Source organism: Monosiga brevicollis, genomic scaffold, assembly GCF_000002865.3.
Source record: "Monosiga brevicollis MX1 MONBRscaffold_3 genomic scaffold, whole genome shotgun sequence".
Lineage (NCBI taxonomy): Eukaryota > Choanoflagellata > Craspedida > Salpingoecidae > Monosiga > Monosiga brevicollis.
In genome coordinates, this window is record NW_001865040.1 from 1,953,505 (window position 1) to 1,974,602 (window position 21,098).

The 21,098-nt window shown below is 54.5% G+C and overlaps 6 protein-coding genes across 6 annotated transcripts; 4 read left to right on the plus strand and 2 right to left on the minus strand.

Annotated features, from left to right (window-relative positions):
- Positions 1 to 287: 287 nt before the first annotated feature.
- MONBRDRAFT_31317 (uncharacterized protein) lies at positions 288 to 3,141 on the minus strand (the record flags this gene model as incomplete). Its single annotated transcript, XM_001743430.1, has 14 exons — positions 2,974 to 3,141; positions 2,683 to 2,861; positions 2,538 to 2,594; positions 2,381 to 2,457; positions 2,245 to 2,305; positions 2,057 to 2,146; positions 1,902 to 1,961; positions 1,634 to 1,813; positions 1,287 to 1,539; positions 1,144 to 1,211; positions 1,024 to 1,063; positions 889 to 950; positions 655 to 758; positions 288 to 558 (listed from the first exon to the last, which is right to left on the minus strand). The coding sequence occupies exons 1-14, from the start codon at positions 3,020 to 3,022 to the stop codon at positions 288 to 290; spliced, it is 1,551 nt and encodes a 516-aa protein (XP_001743482.1). The 5' UTR covers positions 3,023 to 3,141.
- A 286-nt stretch (positions 3,142 to 3,427) lies between these two features.
- On the plus strand, positions 3,428 to 5,856 carry MONBRDRAFT_31318 (uncharacterized protein; the record flags this gene model as incomplete). Its single annotated transcript, XM_001743109.1, has 10 exons — positions 3,428 to 3,516; positions 3,614 to 3,671; positions 3,815 to 3,961; positions 4,124 to 4,285; positions 4,393 to 4,469; positions 4,670 to 4,795; positions 4,944 to 5,019; positions 5,184 to 5,410; positions 5,492 to 5,639; positions 5,740 to 5,856. 10 exons carry the CDS (start codon positions 3,428 to 3,430, stop codon positions 5,854 to 5,856), a joined length of 1,227 nt encoding a protein of 408 aa, XP_001743161.1.
- Positions 5,857 to 10,724: 4,868 nt separating this feature from the next.
- Positions 10,725 to 12,215, plus strand: MONBRDRAFT_2100 (uncharacterized protein; the record flags this gene model as incomplete). Its single annotated transcript, XM_001743110.1, has 4 exons — positions 10,725 to 10,784; positions 10,941 to 11,168; positions 11,520 to 11,768; positions 11,829 to 12,215. Coding segments are annotated over 4 exons (924 nt in total), but the record flags the coding sequence as incomplete, so codon positions are not given.
- A 2,126-nt stretch (positions 12,216 to 14,341) lies between these two features.
- MONBRDRAFT_35994 (uncharacterized protein) lies at positions 14,342 to 15,891 on the plus strand (the record flags this gene model as incomplete). The annotated part of the gene is made up of 3 exons (XM_001743111.1): positions 14,342 to 14,501; positions 14,668 to 14,725; positions 14,843 to 15,891. Exons 1-3 carry the CDS (start codon positions 14,484 to 14,486, stop codon positions 15,889 to 15,891), a joined length of 1,125 nt encoding a protein of 374 aa, XP_001743163.1. The 5' UTR covers positions 14,342 to 14,483.
- A 490-nt stretch (positions 15,892 to 16,381) lies between these two features.
- Positions 16,382 to 17,647, plus strand: MONBRDRAFT_5977 (uncharacterized protein; the record flags this gene model as incomplete). Its single annotated transcript, XM_001743112.1, has 1 exon — positions 16,382 to 17,647. The coding sequence occupies one exon, from the start codon at positions 16,382 to 16,384 to the stop codon at positions 17,645 to 17,647; it is 1,266 nt and encodes a 421-aa protein (XP_001743164.1).
- Positions 17,648 to 18,264: 617 nt separating this feature from the next.
- On the minus strand, positions 18,265 to 20,109 carry MONBRDRAFT_17740 (uncharacterized protein; the record flags this gene model as incomplete). Its single annotated transcript, XM_001743431.1, has 5 exons — positions 19,806 to 20,109; positions 19,510 to 19,725; positions 19,181 to 19,381; positions 18,731 to 19,090; positions 18,265 to 18,579 (listed from the first exon to the last, which is right to left on the minus strand). The coding sequence occupies exons 2-5, from the start codon at positions 19,642 to 19,644 to the stop codon at positions 18,265 to 18,267; spliced, it is 1,011 nt and encodes a 336-aa protein (XP_001743483.1). The 5' UTR covers positions 19,645 to 19,725; positions 19,806 to 20,109.
- Between the last annotated feature and the right edge of the window lie 989 nt (positions 20,110 to 21,098).

The following is a 21,098-nucleotide window of genomic DNA, read 5'->3' on the forward strand; positions in this document are numbered from 1 at the left end:
GACGGGGGGGGGGGGGGGGGGGGCACCTGACATGGCGCAGGACTCTAACTATAGCTCTCGCGTGTGCTGGCAGACGGTGGGCAAGCATTTGCAATCATGATGAAGCAGCAGCTACGCTGCGCAGCTTATTGATTTCGCCAATAATGTTGACCTCGCGTCCTTTGTACAAGGCCGCAATGTCTTCCTCCAACTAAAAGCACAGTTTGAAGTGATGAATGAAACAGTGAAGATGCGATTTGAAGACAATGTGCGGCAAGTTCACCGCGTGTGTCTAGCTGGTTCTCGTATCAGAGATAGGAGAGAGCAGGGGAAACAGAGGCAGAGACAGAGACAAGGGCAGGGCAGAGAACACACTGAGGGCTCATGAGCAAATTGAATTGACAAACCTTGGCCTTGAGCCACAAGACGTCGCGTGCCAACGCCTGAAGCTTGGGGCGTGTTTCTTCAATACTACGCACAGCCTCAAATCGCTGCGTTTCCAGCTCTCGCAGTTTGTTATCGTTCTTGGCCACAACGGCGAGTCGTTGCTGCAAACTCTCTGCAAGACGTGCCGCATAACTGACAGCAGAAATAAATGGTGAGCGCCTCACACGCCAAGCTCAATGGTTGCTTCCAACCCAAAAAAAAGTCAACACCGCCAGCAGTGGCACTGACCGCGGTGATGAAGCAATCATGATCAGACGTTGGCTCCGCTCCGACTGCATGAGCGCCATAATGTCACCGAGGGCATGTTCGCAACGCTCAAGCAGGGCCACGTCCTGTGCACAATCATCAAGGGATAAAAAAAAATGAGCGACACGTCAGGCCAGCGGGCAGGGCGAGTCGCAAACTCGAGCTGACAGCGTAAACTCGAGCTGACGGCGTCAACTCGAGCTGACGGCGTCATACCTGGTCACGGATGATGGTGGGGGCGTTGCCAAGCGTAGCCAAGAAGGCAGACACGGTCTGGTCTAAATGGCAGCAACATGTCAATGAACACAACCGATGATGGGTTGTCATAAAGACGTACCCGGTCCAACTTACTTTCACTCTCGTGGCGCCGGGTGCGAAAAAAGGTCGACAGCTAAACGGTAAGCATGATTATGAGACCGAGTCCCCACCCCCCCCACATTGGAACCCCATGCCAGTGAATGGTCGTCATACCTCTTCCACCTCATCCAGGAAAGAGGCGCGATGCGCAGGATCATCTAGAAGTGGAGTACGAATAACTTCTGGCAACGCGGGATCAACGACCAGTGAATGTGAGCGGGGAGACCGTGGCTGACAAAGCGGTGGGGGCAACCCACCTGGGGCTGCCAAGTCATTGCCGGTGGCAGGGGCTTCATCGACAAAGTCGATGGTGGGAGCGTCACCAAAGTCGATGGTGGGAGCGTCACCAAAGTCGATGGTGGGCGCGTCGCCAAAGTCGATGGTGGGAGCGTCACCAAAGTCGATGGTGGGAGCGTCGCCAAAGTCGATGGTGGGCGCGTCGCCAAAGTCGATGGCGGGGCCCTTGTCAGTTGCACTGTTCGTGCCTGCTTCTGGTGGCGGCGCCTCACCCTATCATATAGCAGTCATGCAATAGCAAATGTGATGTGCAGCGCACTGCCGGCCAATCAAATTCACGATGCAGTTGAGAAGGGTGATTTCCAACCGTTTGGTATTCGTAAACGGAGGTATTGCCTTTCGTTCGCAAATGCTCGAGGATGGGCATGCATGAACCCTCTGGTGTCTTTTGACTACCAAACTCCTGTTGCAAAAAGCCGGTCCATGCCTTGTAGAAGTTCAAGGCATCTTGAATGCCCTTGCTCTCTCGCAACTGCGTGACTACACTCTGCAAGGGGGCAACATATCGCAACGATGAAGCGGGCGCGAAACACGGCCATCAATCACCTGGCAACGAGAAGATGATGGGCACCTACTGTCCACAGCTGAGGCAAATGCTGACGCAGTGCATCAATTTCAGCTGATACATCGCGGCCCTGGAAAACGAAAGAATCACCATTGCCATGGTCATGAATTGAGGGACGGGGTGAGGCACTTCTTTGAGGTGGTGAATGAATGACGATAGGCAGACCTCAATTTCGAGCTGCGCACAGTGGTCCCGGTATTTTTGTTGCGCGGCCTTGCTGGCCGACTGCAGTTCTCCCGAGCGACGGTCGCAATCCTGCAAACAAGCATGCCCCAGGACAGCATGCGCAGTCTTTGAGGCACGGCCCAACCGCGGCCTGTTGCAGCAGGCATAAGATATCGCCAAGCACATACCGAGATGCGATGGGTCGCTCGGTCCATGGTTTTTTGCAACGCTGTGACTTCGTATTGCACACTGCAGGGCAGTGCATTATCTGTGAGCAAGAATCGATCGCATGTGCGGGGCGCAGGGTTCGTCTTTGTTGCCTACTTATGCTCTAGCGCCGTTGCGCAGTCGGCCAGGTGCAATCTTTGCTTATCAAGCTGAGAAAGGATGGCCGTCAAAGCCTAGGAGAACAAGGGCAACATGTCCAGGTGAGCGAGGTCTAATGCGAAGGAGAGACGGCCCATTACTCCGAGCAGCACACCTTGACTCTGGGGGAAGTCGAGAAGCCCAGGACGTTGGTTTGGCCCGCATCTACTTGCTGAGTTGGGGTGCAAGTTTGGGATGAGCAAGAGCGCAAACCTGGAAGGAAAGCACGTGCGCAGGTAACCATGGGATGAAGTCCATACCGATACAATGTCCAGCAGTTGCTTGAGATGGTAGTAGGAGAGCATTGGCAGAGCCAAGATACGCTGTACTTCTTCATGATCGGCGGGCAGGTCGGGGCGAAGAGCTTGGACCTGCTTGCGGACAGCGCGCAACTTGGCATGATAATCGGCCTCGATCCAGCGACGGCTCTTGAGCCAATCTAACAACAGTAAAGAAGTGCTCAGTAAGTAGTGAACCCCCCGGGCTGCCAAGAGGCCAGAGTGCCGGCCGACTGCAAGATCGATGGTGCACAGCTCGAGCGAAGATCGAACCGACGAGCTTGCTGAACTGAATATCAATGGCCAAAACTTCATCGGCCATGGCACTGTTGCACAGCACGTTCAAGAGCTATGCCCAAGGCGGTCCACCAGATGCGTCTCAATCGTGCCAACCCAGGCTTCAATCTACCCCCAGCGTTGCCGCTCCCAATCAACTCGAGCTCAAACTGAAATAAAAATGAAAAAAAAACGTGGGGAACAAATAATCACACACACACACACACACACACACACACACACACACACACACACACACACACACACACACACACACACACACACACACACACACACACACACACACACGCAAAAGGTGTTGTTGGCTGGCATCAACTCCAACTATCGACGTTCACTTTTCCATTCAGACAGCTCATTTCCAGATCGTTGGCGGGTTTCAAGGCGGGTTTCGGGATTTGGTGTTGGGCGAGACGGATCAAGACCTGCTAACATGCGAGAGATGCGCTCGCAACGTCAGGGCGTGAGCAATCGCCAAACCACGACGATCATGGTTGTGGTGGCCGTGCCACTTCTCTTCTGGTTCGTGTGGGGCGCTCGTGAGCGGGATAGACAACGTGTGCAAGCTCGCATTAAGGCCCCGGGGGTCTCAGGTGCTCACCGTGGTTGATGTCATTAGGTTGCTTTTTGCGTCACAAGGGAGCCCGCCCGGCCCCGTGAATCTCCGTGAGATTGAGGTCAGTTCGTGCGGTCTCTCCTTTTGTGGACGAAGCTTGCGTGCAAGCCGACGCCTCCACACGCCATTTTGTGGACTTGTATTCGCCACCAGGCCAGGTCACGCCTCATCATCTTGACCTCACCTGTTGACCTTTTGTATCAGGTTGATATGCATTGTCATACGACAGAGTCTGATGGCGACCGCACAGCCGAGGAGCAGCTTGTCATTGCCGCGAGGGAAGGCCTCAAGGCCCTATGGATTACAGACCACGACATGATTCGTGATATCCCCCGGACTCGTGAAATTCAGGTGCGCCGGACGTCTTACTGACCCACCACAGAGATTTGCCAGGCACTGCTTGACCCTGGCTATCTTGACGCCCAATGCTCATATCGGCATCGCTGTCGTCACCTCCACAACTGTGCACCATGACTTGGTTGCGTGCGTGCAATTCTGGCTGAGGGAGGTTAGGCCAAGGCCCAGTCTCTAGGAGTGGCTGTGTCCTTCGGAGTTGAAATTACCGTTGAATGGATGAAGAAGGAGCATCATCTCTTGGGCTACTTTCCAGACTCGGCTTGGGATGGCCCTGCTCTGAGTCCGGCAATGACCTCGCTTCAGCAGGAGGTGGCCAAGGTTTGTCCATCCCGAGGAATGGCGTCACGCCTCATGCCGCCATGGCTGTTTGCGCGACCTTTGACATTGCTTTTCGGCTGGGCCCTTGTGTTTCCTTCCACCTGTAGGTCAAGGATTCTCGTGAAAATCGAAACCAAGAGATGGTGCGTTTCCTCAACGAAATGCTTGTCTCGGAGATTGGCCGGTGCGTATAAGAAATGCTGCCACCCCCTTCTTGGCCTTGAGGCCCCTGGTCCAGTGCTGAGCGTCTTTTGCTCTTGGATCTTTAATGGCGTGATATTGGGGGCCAGCCCATTTCTCTTCTGCTTGCTCGACTCCTCTCGTCTACCCACCTCTCTTATTGGCTTCGTTTCGCTTTGTTTTGCGATGCCTCCGTTCGAGAAGATTTTACTATCAAGATGCAGGGCGACAGGCCGCCTTTAGGCCAATCAAGGTGGACGTTGTTGCCGAATGGTCCAAGACTCATGCCAATTTGATGGAACCCACCTCGCTGGGCCGGCCTCACTTCCGGTCTGTACGAAATGGACCCAACTCAGGAGCTCGTTTTATCGATCTCTTTTTTTTTTTTTTTTTTTTTTTTTTTTTTTTTCATCGTGCGTCTTGTGATACTGTTGCGTCGTTCGGGTAACCCGCTTCTGCTGGCCGCCAATATTCATAGGGCCTATCTCATTGAGGTGGTTGGCATCCGGGACGATCTCATTTTTGGCCCGCGCAGTGGCGACGGGTTTGCTGTGGTAAGCACTCATAACCAGGGTCATACATGGATGCGTGTGCAGCAACCCCTCTTTCCATGACACAGTCATCTTTCCTCATTGCTTCTGGTTTCGCGTGTCTGTGCCATGTTTCTGTGCCATGTGTCTTGTCTGTGTCTGTCTATGCTTTTTTTTTCTCGAACCAGCTTGAGACGAGTACAAACAGCATTTTTTATGACGACGAAGCAGTGGGTAAGGCGGGAGAGCGCCTCGAGGCCCTCATGCACTCAGCCACCTTGGCTCGCCGCAACATTGCCTTCCGTCCCATGGACATTTTCAGTGCTATTCAAGCAATTTCCAGCGCTGGGGGCCGCTCCGTCCTGGCTCACCCCCCGACGCTGGGCAGTTCGTGGCCCGATAAGTTTGCGCCTCGGTACGTGGCGCCAACTTGTGTCTCGGGTCTCTTACTCGAGCTGCCATGCTATTTGCTGACGTGTGCCCGTGTCTTTGATAGCGTTGAAGATTTGGCCGCCGCTGGCTTGTGGGGCATTGAAGCCTTTAGCTCTGAGATTGACGCTGACAACCATGCGCTCATTGCTGAACTGGCCAAGCGCCATCATCTGGTCATGACAGGCGGCTCAGATAATCATGGCTCGCTCAAGGTGCGTAGACTTACAATGAGCTGCATCTCCACCACGGTCCAGCTGTTTTGCCCTGCATAGACAAAGTGTCCTCAGGCATGATATTTTCCTCTTCGTTTAGATTTATGCCCGCCTGGGTGACGTTCATCGCGCCGATAGCGAGGCGTACAAGCAACTCGAGTACTGGTTTCGCACTGGCTTGAAAGCAAGCACCAAAGTGCGCACGACTGACCTGTAGAGCATTGTCCACACGATTCGACATTGGGAGATGACAGACCCGATCTTTTTGGTTCGGGCATGAATACAAGAAAAGAAAAGAAAAAGCGAAACCAATTCGACCGGGAAAGAAAACAGACAAACAAGACATTCAGGCAGCCATTTGGACAGTGTTGACATGTGCCATTCCAGGTCTGAGTGGGAGGCTTGGCCGCCGGTATTGCCAGAGATGTGCAAAAGACCGGGCACGTGAAGAAAAACACAAGGCAAAACGTTCACCCTCGACAGGTGCCGAGGATAACTCGATGGAAAAGTGAAAGAGTAAACAAGATTTTGAACGGGCCTCGGCATGGGGCGATGCCACCAAACGACACAGGATGCTAGAAGCCGTGCACAAATGCCGTTGCAGACTATGTGACAGACGCGATCAGAGATTTATTGGAGGGGGGGGGGGGGGCGGGCTGATTATTGAAACAGCTCACGCAAAGGGTAGTTGGCCACGGCTTTTGCTGCCTTGCAAGGAAGCTACTCCGCGCGCAAAGATGAAACAAAGAGTGGCAGACCCGTTAGACTAAGCCCAATTCGACGCCTTGCACGTCGGTCAAAGTCCTCTTTGACGTACGATATTCAGTCAGAAATGCCTCGATGCGTGACTTGAGATCACCAGCAAAAGCAGGAACCTGCGCGATGGAAGGGGTAGGTTGCACAAGCGTTGTATGTACCAACAAATGAGACGGGACGAGCGGGACAATGCAAGTCGAAGTTCTGTGAGCTCGCTATCAAGCGTCACCTTGTCAGGGTTGGGAGCATCGCTGAGAATGTTCTCAATTAGCACAGCGCGTGCATCCTCATCTTCCTCCATAACCTTGAATGAATGACAATGCCCACGACGAGAGATGTTTGGTGAGAAATCACAAGCAAGGTTGAGGCAGCTGCTTGCTGGGACACGCCCAAAGACGAAAGGCGGGCTGGGCAATGGTCAGGCAAACTCAAGGACAAATGTGCGGACGGGGCGGGCCAAACCTCGTCGAGGTCAATTTCGACGTCATAATCGTCACCGAAAAGTTCACTCAGCTGCTCATCCATCCAACTCTCGAGCTCGATGCGCGCACGAATGGCTTTACGATCATATTTGCCTGTTGCGATCATCTTCTCGACCCGTGCGTCACGGTCCGGGTCTGCACCAGGATGCGTGAATTGGTGTATGTGGCGGTAGATTCGCGTCAAACCATTCAGAATGAGAACCACAAGCACCAGTCAAGTTCTCGCCTTGCCAAAGACGTGCGCAGCCGGAAGAAAGAGGGGAGGCGAACGTACGAGACGACTCCGAGAACGAGACCCCGCGCTCTGGCTGAGCCATGGCTGATGTGTTGTACGAAGCGTGAAGGCAAGCCTGAAGCTTTGTGATAGGAAGATTTCTGGTATCATAGAGCGAAAGTAGTATACGACGGTGAGATAAGACCGCGGGTGTGTGCGGCGCACGCCTGGCACACTGCCGACAGAGCACCACACGGCTGAGAAACACGAGACCCCCAACGCTGGACTGAGGAGGAGGGGAGCCGCCTCTACTCCTTTCATGGTCAGGCAAGACAGCAACACCATTGGCACTGCACCCAGTCGATCAACGGAACCCAAATGAGTACGCACAGTCCTGTTATCCTCCGTCGTCGCGTCGCGCTGTGGACCAACACCGAGAGCCAAGACGCCTGAGTCGACAAGAAGAAACAGCACCAAAGGCACAAAAAGCAGAAGCAGAAGCAGAAGCAGAAAAGTCTTCAACGTGGTCACAACGAAGCGGTTAGAGGCACACAGTGTCAGCGCATCAAGAGGCAGAGATGGAGAATCTCGTCAGAGACACTGGGTGTCGAAAGATGTGGAAGCAGAGAGAATAAGCGACAAGACAGTGGGCAACAGAGAAAAGATATGCTTTCAGAGAGACATTGGAAGAGCCAAGACAAAGTCAGAGAGCGTTACAAAGCGAAGAAACAAAAGAAATGGTGTGTGTACGCTGTGGCTTTTGTTCTGACATTTGGATCGATGCTGCCATTTTCCCGTTCTGCACCTCCACCGGATCATCGTCAGCATCATCAGCAGCAGCAGCAGCAGCATCAGCATCAGCATCAGTCCGGTCCGTCCGTGGCAGTGGGACCAGAACCAACAGGCGATACGGCCACTGGAAAAAAATATGAATCGCGGATAGGGTTGGAGATTTCACTTTTTGTCCCGGTGTGGCAAGGCCTCGGCTGCTTCAGCACCGACTGTGACGCTCCAAGTTACAGGTCATCTTGATCCTAAAGAATCTGATATAGCCTTCCATCGCTGTCGAGGGGGTGACCAGTCGAGAATGGCAGCCACCAGCTCCGATGATCCGGATCGCCGGAAACAGCGTGAGATTGAGAACCTCAAGGCCATCGTCGGTGAAGAATGCTGCCGCGTTCAGCCCACCCCGCGCACAGTCTGGAATCGTGTCGCAACCTTGCTCGAGGTGAGCACGCAACCATCACGCCCTTTGCCGCCTCTACTTGGTCCGCGATGATTTGCTGCTCCGCGTGCTGACACTGGTTGGCCTTGCAGCTGGACGTTGTACCGGCAGAGATGCCCCACCACGCGAGTCTAACGCTTCAGGTCGAATTGCCCCCCGATTACCCCCACAAGATAGCACTCAACTTCAAAGTCCTCAAGACGGTACGGCCAACAACTGTCGCACCAACTTGCTGCACAAAGCCTGCCCGTGCAGAGAGATGGCCCAGTTCCGTGCCAGCAGATGGGCAAGAAAGTGCATTGCGTTTATCTCACGGTCACTGTATCCCACGTCCAGACGGGCCTTGCAGCTGATGCGGTCAAGAAGCTGGTGAATCTTGGCCGCACAGTGGCTCGCGAGCAGGCAGCTGAAGCCGAAGAAGCCATATATCCCTTGTATAGCGAGCTCCAGCAAGCTTTGACAGAGTACAACGTCGCTCCGGATCCCTCTTTTCACGAAGAGATGGTGGCGCGTCAGCTTCAAGAAGCGCAAGAGCGTCAGGTGCGTGAATTTGCCTGGCTCCAAGGGAGACCCCGAGGCAGCCAAGGGACTGGTGCTTGCACGCCAGACCAAATCCTCCCAGAGCTCTTGATCTCACTCACCCTCATCACCTCTTTCAAACTCGTGTCTACTTTAGGAACGCCTGCGTGAGCGGGAACAGGCCGAGCAGGCCGAGGCCGAAAAGTTGGCTGAGGAAATGCAACAAAAGGTATGACTGACCGCCACCCCGTTGTCCTGACGCGCCCTTTTCCAAGTCCCCAATGATACTCTCGAAGTTGCTCAGACCCGACCCGCAAACTTTGGCTCGGTACACTTAGATGAAAGCCAGCAACAAGCGCCTGGCGCAAGCTCGCAAACGCATGAACAGCGGCTCAAAAGAGCGAAGCACCACCCAAGGTATGCCGTGAATATGCAATCGCCAATCGTAACATGTTGCTCTGGTCTCACTGCGACTCTCCAAACTTCTATTTCATGAATGGCTTAGCGCTGTCAACCGCCGATGTCAACAAGATCGCGCTGGCCCAACTCGTGGAGGAAGGCCACTTCGGCCAAGCAGTGCATTTGGCCCTGCACAACAAAAGTGTTTCTGTGGTCGAGGTACGGCCAAGCCTTCAAGACCCCCTTCTTTGGTCTGATTCCTTTGTAGTTTCTTACTGCACTGTCGAGCACGAACACGAGGCACGGCCAAGCTCACTGTGTCCTGACATTCCTCCCGCACTACAAGGTCTTTGCGATTAAAACAAGTCCGGCTTTGACTCGGTGCGTTCGTTGTGGCGTCGTTCAACCTACCCATGCTTGACAAGTAAGTTCAACTCTCACGGGATGGGTTCTGGTCTGCTTTCACATGTCCATAGCCCAAAGGTAGAGGAGGCTCTCAAAAAGGTTATGCAAGTGTGCGAGACGATTATGACTCTTCACCACCCCAATATTCGACGACTACTGGGTTGCGGGTTTGCCTTTGAAGGTGCGGTCTGATGAGAGGGAGCTGTTCCATGATCAAAGGCAGACATGTGCTTTCTCCATTTTTTTTTTTTTTGAAATGTTAATTTTATTCTATTTGAGGTTGAGAGAGACACTCCCGTTATTTTTCAGGGCTTTTTTGCCTGCATCGCTTTGCGTGTGTTTACATATTCGCGTCTACCTGCGTTGAGGATCATCAGGATGCTGTCGTTGACCATGCCCTTGTCATTGTATGATCTATCAACAGAATCAGAAGCTCGCTTTCGCATGGTCTACCCTTTCTCCCCTTCTACGCCACTCCCGGCCATCTTGGAAACCCATAAGACGCTGCCTGTCGCCAAGGTTGAAGTCATGGCGCGGACTTTGGGCGCAGCACTCAAGTACATGCGTGATCATGGCATTCTACCCTCAGATACCTCCGCATCCGGCGTGGGTATGCAAGAAAATGGCACCTTCTTCTGGACCCACACGGGCACTCTCAACACCATTCGAGATATGATGCAAGGTCGTTCCCAGCAGTCCTCCCAGTGGACCGCAAAAGATGCTTGGAAAACGTTTGCCATGACCCTGCTTGAATGTCTTTTGGGGACCTCATCTGTCTGCCGCCTCGAGCTGGACAGCAAGACGAAGCTCCCCATCTTACCTCAGCACGTTCTCAACTCGCGTTTGGGCACCTTTTGCTGCGGGGTGTTATCAGCTCGTTCCGAGGACGAGATGATGGCACTGCAGTTCATTGACGATAAGGCTGAATTTTCTCGGCACTTGGCTGCTCTGGAGGCACCCGCAACCCAAAGCAAAGCTTTCAATCCCAATTCACGGTCGGTGCCGTGTCACCTCTTTGTTTTCCCAGTGTGGTTTCAGGCACTGCTTTCATTGTGCAACTCACCTCACTTTTGATATGCTGTCGACTCAGGTATCGCTCTGATTTTGAGGAAATTGAGATGCTGGGTGAGGGCGGATTTGGTTCGGTACGTGCCCACTGACTTGTTTGTCTCACTGCCTATTGCCTCCCCCCCCCCCTTTCCTATCTGTGCCCGTGCCTGTGCCTGTGCCTATACGTTTATTTGCGAGTTCTAACTCTCACTTTTTTTTTTTTTCTTTTGTGGTCTGGCTGGCCCTTGTAGGTCGTCAAGGCGCGCAATCGCCTTGATGGATCAACGTATGCCATCAAGATCATTCCTTTTGACGTTTCGTTCCCGTCTTACAGTGCCAAGGTGGTGCGTGAAGTGACCCTGTTAGGCAGTCTCAACCACCCGCACATCGTACGATACTATCAAGCCTGGACAGAGCACGAAACGAAGAAAACACGACAAAGCCAAAACAACCAGTCCACCACAGATGCAAGTACCGAGGTCTTGAGTCAACAGATCATGGACATCAAATCACCTTCGGTGGTATTTGCTGACGAGAAGACTCGTTCGCGTAGCCAGCCGCATGGTCGCTTCTTTTTCCGGGGCGGCGAAAGCTCTTCTTCAGACGAAACATCCTCGGACGAGGATGACGAATGGTCTGAAGTCCGTCGCAGCTCAGGTGATTCCAGCAGCGCCATTGAGTTTGCCAGCAGTGGAGCCGGTGGCTCCAAAAGTCTCGAGACAAGTATCGAGCAGAACACACCCGGCGACGGGTCTGAGGGCGAGGTGGAAGATGACGATGACGATGACGATGTCGATGACGATGACGATGACGATGACGATGACAAACAGACTGGCGATCACGTACTCTACATTCAGATGGAGTACTGCCCCCGTGCCTCGCTGCGCCACCTAATTCGTGATGGTAGTCTTCGCATCCAAATGATATGGCGCATTCTGCGTGAGATCCTGGACGCCCTGGCCTATATTCATCAAAACGGCATTATACATCGCGATCTCAAGCCAGAAAACATTCTCCTGGACAAGGACTTACAGGTCAAGCTGGCAGATTTTGGTCTTTCCACCGCTGTCGGGGCGGCTGTGGCATCTACCGCTGGCTCGGCCTCGACACCTCACGGACAAGGGTCGCTTTCTAGCAAGCCAAATTCGATGGGCAGCCTCCCCCCTGCAGCGGCGCATGGTCATAAGCCTGAACTGACTTCTGCCGTGGGCACAAGCCTCTATGTCGCTCCTGAGGTGGATGCGGGCTCGCGCTATGACGACAAGGCGGACATGTACAGCCTGGGCGTCACCCTTTTTGAAATGTGCTATGCGTTTGGCAGTATGCATGAACGCTACGTGGCCATTCCGGCACTTCGAGAGTCGCTCGCCTTTCCCCAAGACTTTGACAGTGAGGCGTACAAAGGGCCCAAAAAGATTGTACAAGACTTGCTGGCCCATGACCCTGCCAAGCGACCGACGGCGCAGGCTCTCCTCTTGTCATCAGATCTGCCCGCCAAGGCTGAGGACGAATTTATTCGTGAGGCGCGTAATGCGGCCTCCATGAAGGGCTCGCCTGCCTACAAGGAGATTCTTCGCACGCTCTTCAATGCCCAGGAGGGTCCGGATGTGGATTTCACCTATCTGACACACGACGTCCCCACTGCTCAGTTGGAAGCGGCCCGTGCTCGGCTCCGCCACCACTTGCTCAGCACAGCACGCCTGCACCAGCTGCGGCCCTTTCCCCTTCCCCTGCTCAACCCCAAGACAAGCCTAGTGAAACCATCAGAAACGGCCAATCTGCTGCTGGATGCCGCTGGCACTGTCGTCTATCTGCCCACATCGCATCGGGAGCGTATGGCGCGCTTTGTTGCTCGCAGCAAGATGACGCACGTGCGACGCATGGACTTTGATACCTATTACCTCGGACTGCCGACCAACGAGACGACGCATCATCCCGAGCGCCTGCGTGTGTGCAGCATCGACCTGGTGGGCCCTCAGCAACGTGCGCTTGCAGTGGAGCTAGCTGTTGTGTGTGCGCGAGTTTTTGACCAGATGCCTCGGCGCCTACCGGTGCGCCTGCTTTTGGGCCATGGCGCACTTCTAGCCGAGTTTGGGCGGCGCAAGGGTTTGTCACCTGTGCAGGCCCAACGCATGATGCGCAGTGTGCACAAGTCACTGGGCATGCGACACGGCTCACCCCGCACCCGCTTCAAAGCAGCCAAGGCTGCCCTCGCGCAGGCCCGGGTGCAAAAAGATGTCATTGAGCAGTTGCAGAGCCTGGCAAGCGTGACTACCTCTGTGAGCGCGCTTCGGGATCTATTCATGCCAGTGATTGACACGACAAGTGGTGCCGCTGGGGCGGCCTTTGAACTGCTGAGCCTTGTCGAAGCTTCGCTAAACGCCATGGGATGTCAGAGCGCGTTTGTACTTGACCCCTTGCTCACGTCCGACCAAGACGGGTGCGAAGGCTTTCAGATGCGTGTAGTTTTAAGGCCAAGTGAGACAACGGATGTTGTGGTGGGCATGGGTCAAGATTACTCGGACCTCTTGCCCGGCATGGCGCTGGGGCACAAGGCCAATGAGCTGCCCTTTGCCGTGGGGCTGGATCTAGCGCTGTCGCCCTTGGAGCGCATTTTGAGCGAACAAGAGCCCACAACCAGTGGCCATGTGGCGGATGTTCATCTGCGGATTGCTGATACCTTCCGCGGCCACAAGCATGTCCTATGGAATCTGGCTGGACAGCTGTGGCAACGGGGCGTGCCATGCACAGTAACGGTGCCGGATCCCGATGGTGAGGGTCCAGAGGTCAGCTCGGAAGCGACAGCCGTGCACACAGTCGTGGTCAAGGACTCGTCCAAGAACCCCACGGTCATGGTGCACCACGTGAGCGGCACTACGGTAGAACAAACGTGGAAAGAGGCTCTGGCAGGGCTGACAATGCACTACGCTGGGGATCCAGTCATGGGAGGCACTGCCCCGGGGTTGACAAGTGCAGGTGCCGCGAGCAACAACAACGGGGCCGCACCCGCCTCGGCCGCAGTTCAAATTGAGGTGGTGCCTACCGGCAGCCAAAAGATGTCGGCGGCTGCACGCAAGCGGCTGGCCAGCAACGCGCAGCGGTCCTGTCTCACCTTTCTCGAGCAGCTCGGGGAAAGCAGTGCGCAGCACTTGATCCTGGTGCTCGAGGTGCCGGGCAAGATCTTCGACGACGTGCTACAGCGGTGTTCCATCATGGGTGGTGAGCTTCACGCAGAGGGCCCCTTCAACCACTCGCGGTCCAAGGAAGTGTTTGAGTCACTACAACAGGCAGTCCTCCGCATCCTGCGCGCTGCCGCTGCCAAGCGCGCAGTCGTGCCGCTTGTCGTCTTCTATTGTGCAGAAACGAGCAATACCGTGCTGCTTCCCACCATCTAATTGCCAATCCCAAGGAGGGCTTTGCTTGCTTTACATACACTTTCTGTTCGTAAAAGTCTTATGTATGTCTTCACCCGTTGCGCAGCTGATAGTTGGTTTGTGTTACGGGCACGCTCGTTCAGGCCCCCTTTGTAATTGACTCGGAATAATGCTGACATTTTCCCAAGAATTTTTAGGTAATCATATTGTCGGTAAAAACAGGGGTTGAGCTATTCAAACATCCGAACAGAGCCAAGTAGGCGCCAGTTCTCTTCATCGTCTCGCAAGGAAAAAAGAAAAAAAGGGCAGCATCCCCATCGCTGCTCACTGTCGCATCGCCTGACGCCCCCGCCCCAGCTCGCGCCCTTCCCGCATTCGCCCATTGCCAGTTGTGGTGTTGACTGCCCAGAGTCCGCCGCAATGCCGTCGCAACACCAGGTGGGTGGGTGATCGGGGCTGGACGTTGGAGAAACGATGAAGCTTGTTGATGTTATCCAGTGAGCACGATTGTGCGTCGGGGCCTTGCTGCCAGCTGTCTCGCTCACTCTGCCATTTGATGGGCTTTCCTGCCCTTTCTGGTTTGTTTGTTTTTTTGCCCGCGCAGCTCGTTTCCAACCCCACGGCACCTGTCTCCTGCCATGCTTGGAACAAGGATCGCACCCGTAGGTTTATGAGGCAACAGCTTAGAGTTGGGGTGCGGAGAAAATGGGCGATGCACGCAAAACATGTTTTGTTTCACTCTAACCTGATGCTCTGCCGCGCACTGGTGTGTTTTGTAGAACTGGCGATCTCGCCCAACTCGACTGATGTTATCATCTTCAAGTTTGATGGCAAGACCTTTACGAAGGCGCATGTGCTGCAGGAGCACACGCAGAACGTGACCAGCATTGACTGGGCTCCCAATAGCAACAAGCTTGTGACTTGTGCTCAGGATCGTAACGCCTACGTGTGGGAGTTTGACGGTGCCGAGTGGAAGCCCACGCTGGTCATTCTCCGCATCAACCGCGCAGCCACCTGTGTCAAGTGGTCCCCAAACGAGGACAAGTTTGCCGTTGGCAGCGGCGCCCGTCTTGTTTCCGTCTGTCATTTTGAGGAGGACAACGACTGGTGGGTGTCCAAGCACATCAAGAAGCCCATTCGCTCCACGATTCTGAGCCTCGACTGGCATCCCAACAACTGCCTCCTGGCCGTGGGCAGCAGTGATTTTAAGTGCCGCGTATTTTGCGCTGCCATCAAGGGCGTGGATAAGAAGCCCGCCCCCACCTGCTGGGGCGCGCAGACCAAGTTTGGTGAGCTGGTCCAAGAGTTTGGCACCGGCCCCGTGGGTGGCGGCTGGATTCACGACGTTGCCTTTAGCGGCGACGGCAACCTGTTGGCCTACGTTGGTCACGACTCGAGCGTCTACGTCGCCGATGGCAACAACAGCTGCCAGGTCTCTCGCCTGATCACCCGCCAGCTGCCCTTCCGCACCGTACTGTGGGTCACCGGTCAGAGCTTCATTGCCGCTGGTCATGACTACACGCCCATGCTCTTTACCTTTGCCGGTGGCAAGCTCTCCTTTGTCGGCGATGCTGACGCACGTGAGGAAAAGGCGGCGGCCAGCAAGTTCAGCGCCCTGGACAAGTTCCGCAACCTGGACAAGCGTGGCACCGACTCCAGTGATGCTCTGCAGACTTCGGTCAAGTCAGCCCATCAAAACGCCATTCTTGAGCTCTCCATTGTAGAGGGCCAGGTGGGCAACGTGGCCAAGTTTGCCACCGTGGGTCTGGACGGCAAGGTGGTCCTCTGGACCATGGCTGACATTTCCTCGCGCTTGACGGTCGCCTAAGTTGTTTCTCGTTGCGAAGAATTTTCTCCTCCGTTTGCTTGTCTGTGTCTTGTGTCTGTGTCGTGTGTCATGTGCGACATGAAAAGACTGTGACCTTGTTTGCGACCCGCTGTGTCGCGCCGATGCGCCAGCAGCGAATTGTACGATTGTCTTAACCCTTGGATCCAACCAACTTTAGACGTTCATCGACAAGCACAAACCAAACAAAAGTGAGCTAACAGCTTCTGTCATGCGCTGCCTGACCAAGGGTCCGTCGCGTGTCGGTCGCACAAGAGAAAGATTAATAACAGTCGACTGTCGATTGGTTTGGGTCGCATTCATTTGGACATTTGTGTGACAATTTGTCGTCATCATGTCACATGTCATGTCATGTCATGTCACTTTGCTCTTGACTCTTGCCGTGTCGCCTTGGACCTAATGCGAAATCTGGCGGCGGCCCGCGCTGTCTCTGCGGGCTATCGCCGAGTGTTCGGCTTCAGTGACTGGCGCAATGGTCACCAAAATGCCAGCAGCGTACGACGCATTGTCTGAGACCGATGTGAGCCAACCATCTTCAGCGGCGATGCCGGCCGTCTCAGCCGAAGCTGGCTCCAGCGAGACGGGATCAGCCCCGCCAGCCGCCATCGACACGTTTGCACGCTTTCTCACCGTGTGGGTGCTTCTGGCCATGGCTGTGGGTGTGCTCGTTGGCTACTACGTGCCAGCCATTCCCGATGCGTTGGAGTCAGCAACCGTTGCCCAAATCTCCATCCCCATTGCCATCTTCATCTGGATTATGGTCTATCCCATGCTGCTGCAAATTGACTTGACTGCCCTCCAGCGCGTGCGGTACAACCTGAAGCCCATCCTCGTCACCACCGGCATCAACTATCTGATTCAGCCGTTCTGCATGTACGGCCTGGCCAAGCTATTCATTGACGTGGCTTTTGAAGACGTGATTAGCGATCAACTCCAGGAGGAATACGTCACCGGCGCCGTCATTCTCGGGGGATCCCCGTGCACCGCCATGGTTTTTGTCTGGTCAGCCCTCGTGAGCGGCGACGCGGCCTACACGCTGGTGCAAGTTGCCGTGAACGACATTCTCATTTTTATTCTGTACATCCCGACCATGATGCTCCTCCTGCAAGCCAGCAGCATCCCCCTCCCTTGGGGGACCGCTTTCCTGTCCTTGGCACTTTTCATGTGTGTCCCGGGTTTGGCGGCCCTGGGTACGCGAGCTCATGCTCGCCGGCATGGTGGTGATGCCTTGCTGCAGAGGATCGAGCGCGTTCTCAAGCCGTTTACCATGATTGCCCTTATCGCGGTTCTCGTCCTCATTTTTATCTTTCAGGGGCAAGCCATCGTGGACCAACCGGTCCACGTCCTGCTCATCGCCGTTCCATTGACCATTCAAACCTATTTCATCTTTGGGTTGGCGTACAGCGTGATGTGGTACCTTCGTGTGCCCTTTTGTTATGCAGCACCGGGGGCCCTCATTGCAACGTCAAACTTCTTTGAGCTGGCCGTCGCGCTTGCCATCTCTCTTGAGGGCGCCGACTCGGGTGCCACTTTGGCCACAGTCGTTGGTGTCTTGGAAGAGGTTCCCATCATGCTTTCCCTCGTCTGGCTATGCAATCGCACACAGCACTGGTTTCCGGAGGCACCCAAGGACACCCCGCTCTCCGCTGCCCAGCTGGACGTGGAGATGGCAGAGCAGCAAAACCAAGAGCCCAGCACAGAGCCTCGCAAGGTGCCCGTTACCGTCCTCTGCGCATGAAGGACAGGCATGTGTGCATTTGCACAAGATCAAGTCAAACAGCTTCCAGACACATGCTTCCGATTATGAACACTTGATGCGACAGCAATATCAGTTCTGAGTTCCGTGGCGTGTCAGTTACTCGCCAAGTTAGCGCAGAGTTTGCGCGCGCCACAGTTGATTGTCAATAAAGATGAATGAAACAATCGAATAAAAACCAACAAATTTTTCTCGCGCAACGGAGTCTACTTGACGTCATGGCCATCTGGCGATACAGAGCTTCCGTGGCCAAATGTTGGTTCCAGCACCCATCTTGTATGCGCAGTGTGCACCATTTTCTAGGTGACAGATCGTCAATTATGGCTACCAGGGCGGACAGAAACATGCTAACAGAAAGAACCACGGCGAGCCACATGGCAACGGAGCAGCCGCCCAATGAGCGACGAAAGGCTGCCAACATCACACAAGTATATTGGCCGCCCAAGCCAACTGCCAAACTTTTAATGAGCAGTATCTGGACACACACAACACTCAAACATTCACACAGCCCGACGAACCCATCGGCCAACCATCGAGCCGACGATTCGGACCCCGAGGAAGCACACCGCACCGGCGTGCGTTCCTCGACGTTCATGCACTCAAACGCGGAGCAGCTCCAACACGTTGTCGTGATTAATGGCAATCCACTCAGGAAAGGACTCGCACCATTGCACATTGTTGATGTTGCCATCGGCGTCATAGGCCAGGATGGGATCGGGATCCTTGCGAGGAATACCTCCAATGTCCCAGATGATGGCCTTGTTGTCATCCCCAGCCGTACAGATGTGACAGGCTGAATGTGGCGCCCACGACATGCCGTTGATGGCTGCGGTATGACATGAGAGCGTGGCCGTCGCCACGCAAGGCATGCGAATGTCCACCAGCACAACCTCACGCGAATCCATCTTTAACACCTGAGTTGCACGGGAGGTGGGGAAACAGGGAGGATGAGTTCGCGTGACACGCTCAACTTTCAACCCAACGGTTTCCGGTGGCCCCATGAGGCGTGCAGCAACTTTTTGATCAGAGTACCCGGCACTGCGGGGCTGACAACGAAGGACTTACAGTGAGAAAGTTTGCATCTTGTTTGTTCCAACCAAGCCGCAAAAGGGCCGTTTGCTGCGGATCTTCATAGATAATGGTGGAATGATCCAAACTGCGCAAGTCAAAGAGGCGCACCGACCCATCGGCACCCACGGTTGAAAAGACCTCCCGATTCTGGCTACTAAAAGCCACGTCGTAGACTTCTTGGTCGTGGGCAATGAGTTGAGTGGTTGCATCGCCACTGGCGCGGCCAACATCCTTCTCGGCGCGGATGTCCCAAACCGTGCAGGTAGTGTCGATGGAAGAGGTCACGATACGGTTTGGGTCCACCGTGCTCCAGTCAAAGGACGTGAGCGGTGCACAAAATTCTGAAGTTTTGTTCTGCGCCCGTTTCCGCCGAAAAATGAGCCCGAGCCGCTTGTCGCAAGGGGGAAAAAAACAAGCAAAAAGGAAAGCGGCACCACCACATACATTGTTCAGAAGGCATTCCATGCTAGTCAAGTTTTCCTCGACGCGCCAAATGCGTAGGTAGTCGCCCGTGGTCGCCAAGAGATCAGGACGAGTGTCATCAGGGTCAGGGAGCCATGCGATTTTGGTCGCTGGATAAGGATGATCGACGGTACTGTGCACTTGGATGGTGGAGGAGTCTGGATGACGCGTGACAATTTGAATCTGCTCAAACAGTGTTTAGAATACCGTGAGACAACGCCCGATAAGAATTTTGTCCCCGTGCGGCTTCCGTTCAGGCCGCACGGGATGAATGTCGCTAAACCCGATACCGGGTTGTGAATCGAGCGCACCTTGTTGCAGTAATCTTCGACAAAAGAGCCGATGGCAAGTCGGTAGTGTTTGTTCTTTTTCTGCGACCAAGCAGAGCTATAGATGGGCCAGGGTGCCTTGTACTGGTACTGCTCGGGTGTGGTATCCGCAGACATGGTGAGTGGTGCGGAGAACCGCGACACACAATAGGCAACAAACTGGCAAAGGTAGTCTGCTGGAAAAAAAAAAAAAAAAATCTTAAAAAACAAAAAAAAAAAGTAGATGAGTTATCAGGGGTTCTAGTATCTAGTGGCAGAGCCGTCGTGCGCACATTCTCACCGTGCAAGCGTTGGGCGCGCACGCGGCTGGAACGACCAGCGAGGAAGCCCTGCCGTTGACCAGGTCACAAGACGTTTGGAAACCTCAATGTTTCCACGTCAAGAAGCAAAGACGCAAATAGCTCGCGTCTGGCTCACAGTACCGTCGCTGGATCGACCGGCAACACGGCAACACCCGTGTAGGTACCCCCCAGCGCACGGGCCGATCAGCTGCGCCAGCACAATGGCCGCCGCCAAAAACTTGTTTTTCAGTGATGCGTCAAGCTGTGAGGCAGTTGCTTTTAATGGTATGCGCGATTGGCTTGCAGTTGCGTCTTTCTCTTTGGTCCGGTTATCACAAAATAACAACACAAAGGAGAACCCATCAAATGAAAGTCAGACGCGTTTGTAGCAAAAACAGAGAAAAACAAAAAGAAGGAAACAGGCTTTTCGCGCCAAGATTCAAAAATGCTATTATAGTGGATGCAAGCCAGCATCTTTTGGTCGGCTCTGGCGGTCGGCCGCAGCGTGTGCCGCAACGGGGCTCAGACCGGGACAGAAACGGCCAGATTTGCTTGGCACGGCTTCTTATTTGGCAAAAAAGGCTTGACCAGAAAGCAATGGGTTTGGGTAACGCACGAGGCTGACAATGAGCTCGGCCACCGCCTCGGGTGACAGGCAGTCAGCACGGGCCTGAGGGCGGGCGAGGGCAAGAAGAATGGGCCGCGCACATGAGCCCTGCGTAGCTGCTTTTGTAAAGATGATGCCGCATGATCAAGCATTCAAAAGCCCTTGTCCATCCAGAGTTTCCACTTTGGTGACCCACCTCGTAAGGAAACATGGATGTCCGCATATCCGTATACGTGCGGCGGGGTACCACGCAATAGCAGAGAATGTTGCTCATCCGGCCCTCCAATGCCAATGTTTCAGTCAGACAGTGCACACCTGCTTTCGCTGCTGCATACGCCCCCTGATCCAGTCGACCACCCACGGCAGAGCTCGACCCCAGATTGATAATGACACCACCACCTGCCTGTTCCGACATGACTGGAGGGTGAAGCAAGGCAGCGAGCCGAGTCAGAACCCAAGAAAGTCTGAACACCCGCCCTGATGCATGCACATGAGTACACACCTCGAAAAGCAGCACGGCTTGAGAAGAACACACTCGACAAGTTGCCGTGCAGCATGCGGTTCCACGTTTCATCGTCCTGTGTCCCCAGAGGATCGGCCCACCACCGGTGAGGGTGTGGAAAAGTTAGCCAGGCTACGCGGCCTCCACGTTTGTATAAAAACGAATCACCAGACCGTATCGG